This window comes from Morone saxatilis, unplaced genomic scaffold (genome assembly GCF_004916995.1).
Source record: "Morone saxatilis isolate NCDOM2014 unplaced genomic scaffold, NCSU_SB_2.0 Contig4, whole genome shotgun sequence".
NCBI classification, from domain to species: Eukaryota; Metazoa; Chordata; class Actinopteri; family Moronidae; genus Morone; species Morone saxatilis.
The window spans coordinates 14,575,467-14,586,425 of record NW_023339984.1 but is presented as its reverse complement, the minus strand read 5'-3'; the positions used below and the strand labels follow the sequence as shown (position 1 = coordinate 14,586,425).

Below are 10,959 nucleotides of genomic sequence, written 5' to 3'. Positions count from 1 at the left end.
TATAATATGACTCCTTTAAAGTCTGTTTGAGACAGTATGAATGAATCATGACTTAAAACCACCGGACAGTCTCATTAGTCAGAACAATTTGCACATCACAGGTTATTTGGACATTCACAGAGGGACGGTGTTTACAATAAATGCAAACAGATTCATCCTCCTGGGCAGTGTGTCTGCAGTCGATTACAATGATTGCATTAAGGGAGCTGCCACTGCTCTCAAATTGCGTTTTGGTCACCAGCTGAGCAAGAGAAAATGATGTACCTTGCACTTAAATGAATTATGCAACTCAGGGAGGACTGAGATGTCCCGACTTGTCCATGAAACACTCACTGTTGCCAGGAGCCCAAATACCTGTGAAAACCTTCTCTCTTCAGTGTCTGCCGTTCTGAAACAGATCCCGGGTCAGCCGACACTTTGAACAGAAAAGCTCTTTGAAATCAGAGGCGGTGCATTAGCCAGCATTATTATCATAGGTCAGAAAATCAGCACGGCCGCAAAAGGCTCGCTCACCTCGTTCTTTTGTCAGCCAGTGTCCTCTAATAGCACCAAAGCAACTTTTATAACAGCATGAACATCCATTACACGCTGAGAGAGTTTAAGATCTTTAATATCATTTTGATTCATAACAGGTGTATCTCTCATTTTCAACATCTAATATGTGTTATTCTCGCTTCCGTATGCCTAATTTTTCAAAATTGGGGGATAATGAATTCATGTGATGTTTTAAAAACCCCCAAATGTGTTTGGGGGTTGGTCATGAGGAAATTATTTTTCATTTTCCAGCCGTGATTTACAGAAATGATCCTCTGTGTTTTTTGTAACTAATTTAACCATTAAATTAAGTAGAAACAGGTGTTTTTTTTCTCCTCCCTGATTCATGGTTGTTGCCTTCATGGTTCATGTTTAAATCAAGGCTGCTGACAGACAGGAAAAAACACCATTTGAAAAGACTTTTTATATTATTATTTTAAAACAAATAAGTTTTGTGCTTTGAATAATTTAAGCATCGTTTTCTTGTAATTATCGATGGTGATTTCTCTGTGTTTCCTTGTCATATTGTACTAATATTATTCTAGCAATATTATAAAAACTATGATCATAATATTGATCTCATTATTATTGGAATATTGCCATATTATTATATTAACTGATTATTCTTCATAACACCTTTGTATTACCCACCTAATTTTTACTCTGTAATTTCAAGGACTTTCGTTCCCTATTTTTGGACATTTTTGGCTTTTATTTTGATAGCAGGGAGTGACAGGAAGTGAGGGGAGAATGAGGCGCAAGAAAATCATTTTGAGACAGATATAACCTGATTATGAGTTGCTGTTACCTAATTTATATGCAATTACTGATGTGTTCTACCTCATATACATTTAGATATTTCACCCTGTTTAACCTCATGTATTTGCCCCATTGTTATCCTACATTAATTCATTGTTTAGGCTATTACCTGGTTATTATGTTGTTATCACTGAGCTGTAATGTTAAAAAAAACCCTGGGCTACAAATAAAGTGATGTGTTTGCATTACCATGAGCAACATCAGTCTATATTATAACAATCAGAAGGAGCTTTCAAAATAAAGTTACAGAAACAGAATATTGAGCAGTTCTCATCGATATGAATAGAAATGAAAGATATTGAATCCTTTATCCCTTCTCTCTCTCTCTTTAGGTGTGTCGATGCCTATCCCAGTGATCGGCCTCCACAACGAAGACAAGGTCTTCGTCAACGGCAGCTGTGTCCTCAACGAGGAGCGCTTCATGCTGATTGGCTCCTTCGTGGCCTTCTTCATCCCATTGGTCATCATGGTGGTGACGTACTGCCTCACCATACAGGTACTCGTGTCGGTTCGTGCCTTGAAAACGCTTACTTTACCTTTTCTTATTCTTGTCGCATTCACAACCCTTCTTCTTCTTTTGTCTTCTTTGCCTTCACTCCCAATCTTCCACAGGTGCTCCAGAGGCAGGCCACTGTCTTCCTGTACGAGGCAAAGACTTCCTCCCAGCAGCCTTTGCACACAACAGCAATGACAAATACATTACAGCCTCCAACCACCACCTTCCCCACTCCTCAGATCAACACACTCGCTCCTTCAGACTCACAAGGTATAAAAAATAATTTTGTTTGTTTTAACAGAAAAAGCACCCATACAAATATTTTAATCAAGGAAGTTATAGTAAATATGTGAATTTATTCAACAGCAATACCAATAGGTTTTTTTTTGTTTAATGAACAGCTATGATAGATTCTTACAACCCTTCTGTTGTGCCTTATGTTGGTATTTCATCTTGTTTTCCAGTTCTAGAGATTTTAATCCTTCCACAAGCCTTAGAAATCCCTAAATGAAAGCAAGGCACAAAACAGATTGATGCTTTTGCTGTTGAATAAATTCTTGCGGTCCAAGTGTTGCTAAATTTTAATTATGAAAAATTGCTCCACTGCTGCCCAGCAGTCGTACGCTCTGTGCATTTACCTTATCCTTCTCTGCAGTTGTTTTTTTTCCATTTATCTTTATTTGGCTCCACTTGATACTTTTGTTATTGGTATGACAAGAATATTATAAGACTTACAACCATACAGTATAAAAAGTCTGTAATTGCAAAAAAGCAAACAGATATTTTTAACCAACTTTTAGCTTAGCAACAATAACTAGGCATGGCAGGCCTCTCAGCTTTGGGTTCCTACACATATTAAAGCGCTGCGTATGGGGCTGTTGTAAGAGCGATAGCATTTAAACAGTATAGAGGGTGGTGGGGTTTTGTTCAGCCTTTACAAAAATTATCAATGGTTGATTTGTTTTTGGGACATTTAGCTTTATCCTCAGTCTTTTGGCATAATATATGTATACAAAAAGTTCAAACAACTAATGCCGCTAACGTTAGCTTAATTAGCTCGCTAGCCACAGCTTAAGAATTATTTTACCTCTTTGCCTTTTATGAAATTATAAAGATCTATTGTTACAACAATTGCTATGAATTTTGATTGGTGTGGTGCTCGTTAACATTATAAATTGCATTACATTCAGTGTCAGCATGGAACAAGCTTGACAGGCCAGAAGCAGGAAGGAAAAAGTCAGTTCTCCCACACTGAATGGTCAGACGTTTTGGATGAGGCAAACAAGAAAAAAAAAAGCAGACTATCAGCTAATTCACCAGCAGTAAATATATTACGGCTGTGGTGCTGAGCAGACCGCAGCTATCTGTCCCATCAATTTGGGCAGCACATAGAGTTGGTTCCTGATTCCAAGCTGAGCCTTTGCTCCTCCAGTAGAGATTAAATTGCATGATGTGGCAGTCTTTACCTATTTTCTACCGTATCCTCTGGCACCCCAAACAGAGAAAGGTGTGAAACATTCTCCTCTTCATACATCCTCCACCCTACAAAATGTCAGCAGTCTTGACACGGATACTGACATGCTTTTGCCTGGTTGTTGTCCCGGCTGCAGCAGTTTTCTCGGTAACTAAGTTAGAAGGAGTCATGGCGATAGCAGACAGATTGCATCCTTAAGTTTTGCACCTTACAGCTAAAAAAACTTTAGACATAAACAAAATTGTGCATTCCAAGTTGTGATCCCTCTTTTGCCCCTCCCGCAGAGATAAAGCCCCCGCCTCCTCAGAGCAGACGAAACACCTTGAGCTGTCTGAAAGGAGCAGAGCCCAGCATACTACTCAGTACCTCGACGCCAGACAGCATAAGCATTATTCCCAGCTCTGAGGTGGCGTCTCAGCTCAGCTCCCCAGCAGCGGGGCCATCGCGGAGCGACACGTCAGGTTGCCATGGGCGACGGGGGATGATGCAGGCTATAAAGAATGAGAGGCGTGCCTCCAAGGTGAGAGTGAAGAGTGGAGCTGAGTGCTTGTCAGGTGATTTAAGGTGTACTTGTTTCAGTGCTCTCAGACATGTTGTAGATAAATGCACTCAGGAGTAGGAGTGGGTATTGAACCCTAAACCAAAATGTGTCAGGTAATAAATTACCCCTGGCATTGAATGCAAGATTCTTCATTTATTCTTTTATCAAACCATTTTCAATCATGTTTGATTTTTGACTGTATTTTAATATGACACATTTCTTGAGTGGCTGCTTTTGTTAAAACAAAACAACAACAACTTAAAGGCATCTGGAAATCTTTTTTTTGGTTTAACTTCTCATCTTGCTGCAGTGATGTAGAAGTACAGTGTGACATCACTGAGGGGTGTGTTTGCAGGTGCAACAAAGCACACCTGTGACCACACCCAACTATACTCATCACTGATGAAACCCTGTGAAACACTGCTTGTCAACATGCGTTTAAGTTCGGTGTCTTTTGTTCAAATTAAGGTCTTGAAAAAAATGAGTAAGAGATCATATCATGGTATCAGTATCAACATTTTTAAATTACATGCACGGTGACCTGATGAAGTTGGATCTTTAGCCACTAGATGTTCCAGTATGTCCACCAGCTTGTTGTTAACTCTGCTGTTTGGTGCAGATACTTTTAAGTGTCTTCTCTAAAAGGGTTAGAAGACCTTATGTTATCAAGTTCTGCCAGACACAAAAAAGTTTGAAGCTTTGCCGGAGTCACAGAGTGCTCAGAGGGTGCTCAGCGGTGGCTTCACTGAATTTAAATTCATATTGGATGGAGACCAAAGCACTCTATACCTATATCAGAAATGAAAATAACAGTAGAAGTCACAAACTAACAAGGATATTAAAAGACATCAATCTATGTATGATGTATGTATTTCAATTAGAGAGCATTCAAGAAGCTTAAGCACTTGAGAAATGTATTTTAATTGTTACTAAATAGAAGAAAGTACATGTTTTTACTCATTATTTTAACTCATTATTTTAACTCTTTGCTCTTTGTATCTTCAGGTCCTGGGAATCGTCTTCTTCCTCTTCCTTATCATGTGGTGTCCCTTCTTCATCACCAACGTCACCTCCGTCCTGTGCCAGGGCTCCTGCAACGAGTCGCTACTTCACGACCTCCTCAACGTCTTCGTCTGGGTAGGCTACATCTCCTCTGGAGTCAACCCTCTGGTCTACACCCTCTTCAATAAGACCTACAGGAGAGCGTTCTCCAGCTACATCAGGTGCCAGTACAAAGTGGGGGCCAACGCAGCTGGACAGAGTGGCAAAACCCTCCTGGTCCCCCCACCATGCCCGTCGCACGCTGTGACACCTCTCCTGATGGGCAGTCATGGGAAAGCAGGCGTGGACCGCAATAGTAACTGTCGCAACGGTGGTAGGGGGGATAACGGGAGGCTGACAGTTGACCCAGAGGACATGACAGATGACGAGACACAAATCGGAATAGTGTCACAGAGCCTCTCCGAATGCCACAACATCGGCATGCTTTCGGAAATGGAGCCGGAAACTGAGGTGGAGCAGGAGCTGTCTCTCATCAGCTACAGCCCAGCCTCCAGAGAACACACAAGCAGCGTGTGATTGCGTTCTTTTTGTTGTTTTATGTCGTCTTTTTAACCTTCAGGCGCTGGGCTGAGCAACGTTTTCGATGAGCTGGTGCTGGGAGCCTACAGCGTTTTTTTATTGGATGTAAGTGGGTGCTGTTATTGTAAAAGGACTAGTCTCTGAGGAGCCTTAACCCCACACTGAAGTGCACTACTTACAACTCGTTAGAGAAGTCAGATTTTAACCTCTGAGATGAAAAGGTGTGATTTTCCACAACAGTTTTGAAATGAAAGCCAACATTTCAGACGTATTTGTTTTCTATGTGATGTCAAATTGTTGGTTTTCATTCCACAAATGGAGAATAAAAGCGTTAAGCTGTGCTCCGCAGCAGAAAATGTGGTGTACTTCATGGGGACTAAGGTACCAGCTGAGATCCAGACAGGGACGAAGCATACATGACAAGAGACAGTCAGTGAAGAGCTTATTGTCATTATTAACCTGGTATGAAGTCAAAAGGCCCTCAATGGAGTCCCACTGATGCAGGTTAAAGAGTCAAGCGCCAGCCGCTGAAGTCAACGGGGTCAAACTACGACTTCAAGCCTTCACACAGTCACAATGCAGTCCAAGCTTTATGTGGATTCTCTCCACACCAAAGCAAACTAAACCAAATCTATTTTTGTGCCGGTCAAGCTTGATAACAACAGTCAAAAAATATAGCTGAATGAACCTTTCCAGCATGTATAATCAAACTATTCAGCCGGCAGAAATGGAATTTTTCTCTAAAGGAAACTTTCTCAAGGCTGCAGTGAGAAGTTTGTCTGGAAAGGACACGAGATGAAGGAATGTACAACGACCACACTGGTCTCTGGTGGACTCACAGTGCCATCTGGTGGTCGCATGACGCAGAAAGGATGCTTCCCCTTTGGATTGAACAAGGTGGCTAAAATGAGCTAAAAGCATGGTGCAGGCCTTTAGTCCAAAGCAACTGTCAGGCTCTTGCTTGCGTTGATCAATACAACCACTTTGGAAAGAATAAAAGCCCCAACTTCCAATAGGTTTTTACTGAGAACAATCAATAAATTTAAAATAAAAGGGAGCAGGTAAAAGGTAAAAGTTTTCAATAAAACGGTGCACAAAAGGTTCCTAAGATATAATTCTTAAAAACAACAAAATATATAGATTTTATGACATCAGCCACAGCTTGCTATCTTTCGTTTGGTCTGTTAAGCCTCATAAAACAACTCCAAGATCTTCCTCAGCTGTGATCAAATCACACATACCTTTTATTTTCCCCAACAGTGGGATAACATTTGACCAACCAGCTCTTACTGGTTTCACCACATGCAGTAAATCCATTTCACTGATGAATAAGAAAAGGGAAACTAATAAAGGATTTTAAGGTTTGAGTCAAATTAAAGCGCCGATTGCACATGTATGTAAGGTAAATTCAGTTTATCCATCTTTAAATTTGTTGTCCCACACATCTATCCAGCTGTCAGCAAGCTACTTAATATACATATCGTATTATCAGATGACATATCCGAATATTTACATCATCTGCGGGTATAAATGTGGGCTGTTTCAGATTCAGAGCGTCGTCTCTCTCTCTCCTCTGACACGTTCCTGATTGAACAAGAAGTTCTCCGTCATTTACTTTTTGGGAATTGATGGATTTTTATTCAAGGTCAGTCATTACATCAGTCCTTTTCCCTCCAAAAACCCCTCAGCTGCATGATTTCCAGTCATGCTACGGGCCAGAATTTACTAAGACAGCACAGTGAAAGCCAAAGAGGACAGAAAGAAGATTTATGCTTATATTTAGGTGATGGGCTTTAGGTTTAAACACTGTTGCCTGTATGCTCCGATGATATTTTTTTAGAGAGCAAAGCCTGCCAAAATCTCCACCCGATGGTCACAAACTTTAAATCTTTGATCTGTGACTGCTTTACAATCCGGCGCCATAACACTGAGTGCGACTCAAAAGACCAAACACCTTTAGATTTCAATCTCTCGCATAAAACGGACATAAAGTCGATACGCTAAGAGACAGACCCTTGACTCCATCAAGACAGGTCACCAACCCTCACAGCCCCTGTCACGCTGATTTTCTCTCCCTCCCCCCTGACATTTTATCGACATCTGACATCCTAATTCCTCCACACTGCGTCTCCATCAGCTGAAATATCTGCAATACACTGCCTTAGAAAAAGATTAAATGTTGTGTGGATTTGAAAAGGGAACAAGTCATGGTGGCAAATTTTGATTTCTTAACAACAAACTCACCTCTTAAGAGCTAATATAGGAGATAAAACCTGAAACTCGTATGTATTTAGAGATTTACTTTGTAGGTTGAGCTCAATAAAGCTGAATGGTTGTGTCGTGAAGGTTGTGTCTAAACTACATTTAGAAAAGGGACGTTTTAAGGCATCACTTAAAGGTGCACTCCAGCAATTTTACACATTCACATTTGAGGTACTAATATTCTGTGGTGAGTTTGAGACTTTTTTTTTAATACAGAAAGCCTAGTTTGAAACTGTAAGTTTGAAAGATGAAGGCATTTAGGAGGCTGGAAGGGGGTTTAATGAAAGATGCTATTGAGTTGCATTATGGGAATTGTAGTTTTTTTTGGAGACTGATCTATACTAGAGATTAAAAGTCAAGATATCTAAGCCTCTGCTGGTTTGATTTTGACCAATCTTTGTTTAAATTGTCTCTTTTTACTCCCTTAACTTTATGGAAGTGCAATACTAAATTGCTGCAGTGTCCCTTTAAATGCCAAAAAAAAGCCAAACACTGAATGATTAATTTCTGAGTTTTCCTTGCAGGCAAGATATACTTTTCCACCAGTGATCAATATTTAATTCAGTAATAATATCCCTTGAGCAACAAGACAGCCAGAATTACAAACACCTGAATGTAAACCCCATTTTTACCCACAATGTCCCCTTCAAGGTCAAAGAGCAAACGTGAAAGTGAGCAGTGGACCAATCAAATCTGCAGCCACCTCTGCATACAGTTAGAATGAAACAGAAGACCTGGGAGTCACTTCATTCTAATTTTATGCACCTCTGTGTAATTTATCCAATATTTGTATCCTACAGACTTACACGGTGGTCAGTCGCACCACTTTTCTCTCCACAAGGAGAGGTCTACATGAGCTAATGTTGGCAAACTAGCACCAAGGTTTGGCCTACAAATATTGTGCATGTTTGAAGTGATGTTTAAAAGGTCCTCTCTGCCTCACTTAGTTTTTCTTTTTTTGTTCTTTCTTATAAAAAGTTTGAAGGAATGAAGCAGTGCATTAAGGTAAGAAAGAACAAAGAGCAATCAACAAAAATGCACATTGTGAACAGCTTGCAATTCCTGCAGGCATTTCATCTGCAAAATAGCAACATAAACAAACATAAACAAAAGAAAAACTGAAAAAAAAAATGGAGAAGAGAGGACTCTCTGAACTTAGGTGAATGGGTCATTTTGGATCCACCCAATGTGTGGGCAAGCAAAGAGCTAAAGCCAGGCCAACCAACTCAGTATGTCGCAATGTAATAACTGTATGTTTCCCGTGTACCTGTGTGTTTACCAGGCCTGGCTCAAATTGCTGTCTGAGATTTTTCTGTGGTTTTTTATCGATTGTGTCCGACACAATGGATTGAATCAGATTGTCCCTGAAGATGCCAATCCTGTCCGGCTCGCAGTCCAGAAAGATGAAAGCAATCACTCTGAGAAAGTATCTGGAGGGATTTCAACAAATAATTCGATCTGGGTCTGGTGTGTATAGAAATAGTTGGAGCCGTTTATTGACAGAGTTTCAGTTTAATACATCTGAGGAGGCCTGATTTTCCTCCTCCAGGACTACTTTTTGTTTCTAGGCTTCTTGTAAGAACTACTCCAGATAATTATGTAGTGCATTTACAAATGGTCTAACTCTATAATGTTTCGTGCCCAACAAATCAAGCATATGCACAAGCTTGAAGGAAAAATCCAAAAAGTATGGATCAATATAAATTTGTATTTCCAGTGAAGCTACATCAGAAATTTCGATTTTGTGAAATGCACTCATTCGTTTTCTTGTCGAGACTTGAGATGAGAGCGAACGATACCAATCTCATGTCTGTCTGTTCCCAATATGAGCCAGGAGACGGTTAGCTTAGCTTAGCATAAACACTGGAAGCAGGGGGAAACAGCTAGCCTGGCTCTCTTCCAAGGTCAAACACATTATATATCTTTTGTTTCCTCTCCTAAAACTGACAAGTGGTGGTTTTATGGGGAGCTTTGTGTTGGAACTATTTTCAAAATATTACCCTCCGTAAAACCGCAACCTGTCATTTTTGCACATGTATGAATTTAACAAACAATAGAAATGTTGTTAATTAGTGAGATCTTGAAATGCTGGTAGGCAGATTTTCTTACCTGTGGACAAGGCTAACTGTTTCCCTATGCTTCCAGTGTTTATGCTAAGCTAAACAACTGCTCATATTTATCAATCCTCTGATCAAACTTAAAAAGTGTATTTCTCAAAATTATTCCTACAAGTTCTTTGTACCTTAATGCATAAATTGCAGCACTTACTGTCAACCACAAAATAAGTCACTAATCATTCATAGCAAGTCAAAGAATGTGAGAGATATAAAAGGTGGATTTTTCCTTGAATTTTTCTCCCTCTACAGTCCCTCCTCTCTGTTAAATGCCAGATTTAGAAGTGATATGTTTGACTCAAAAGAACTCACAAGATCCGACAGTTTTAACGTCTAAATGTTAAAAAAGTAAAGTTAAAAGTCAATGTGCTGGCTTTCATTAGGCAAGAAAACTTTCTTTCCCAAGCTGTCTTTTAACCCTGCAGCTGTCTCATCCGTCTTCCCAAATAACTCTGTTTGGGAAGACGGATAACTCTCTCTCTGTCTCTCTCTCTCTCTCTCTCTCTCTCTCTCTAGCAACTCTGTCACTAAACGGCTCTGAGAAATAGCCAGAGCTGAAGGTTGTTCAAGAGTTTGGCAAACCCGACTTCTCCAGTGCACCTTCCCTGCATTGAGCACTGACTCGTGAACCAGAGGTGTCTCTGATGCTCGTCTGCATCAGTGCAGATCGGTTGTCTGGTTTGTCTCGCTCTTGTATGATCCGGCGCTCGTAGGTTAGCTCTCTCTTTTTATGTGTTGAACCTTCTTCTGTTATGCAGTGGCTGTTTTTATTTTTATTTTTTTATACCATTTTAATTGTGAATGTTTGTCTACGACACATCTTCTTAAGTTTATACAACAATTACGCCATCATCCACACAATGTATATTTTCTTTTTTTTTCTGTGTGATGCTGCTATTTATTTATTAAAATAGTATACTAATGTGTGGACAATTGTCTTATTGGTACTTAAACCACGTGGTTAATGACTTTTATGAAGTCTCTAGTGGACCAGACTCTGCTTTAAAAATGCCTTAAAAACAATGGTGGTGTTTAAATGCAGCCGTTGTTTCACTTCTACATTTAAATAGCATCCAGCTCCCTCTGAGTGAACCTTTCTTTCAAACCACAGAGCAGCAGTACAACAATCCCCCTGGTA

The 10,959-nt window shown here is 40.0% G+C and overlaps 1 protein-coding gene across 1 annotated transcript in view; it reads left to right on the top strand.

Moving 5' to 3' along the window:
- The window catches only part of htr2cl1 (5-hydroxytryptamine (serotonin) receptor 2C, G protein-coupled-like 1), a 71,121-nt gene extending 60,401 nt beyond the window's left edge, over positions 1–10,720 (top strand). Inside the window, exons 5-8 of the mRNA XM_035675724.1 lie at positions 1,686–1,849; positions 1,966–2,119; positions 3,608–3,843; positions 4,870–10,720. Coding sequence (XP_035531617.1) covers positions 1,686–1,849; positions 1,966–2,119; positions 3,608–3,843; positions 4,870–5,442 — 1,127 coding nt within the window. The 3' untranslated portion in view covers positions 5,443–10,720. The remainder of the gene's footprint in view (positions 1–1,685; positions 1,850–1,965; positions 2,120–3,607; positions 3,844–4,869) is intronic.
- The last annotated feature ends 239 nt before the right edge of the window (positions 10,721–10,959 follow it).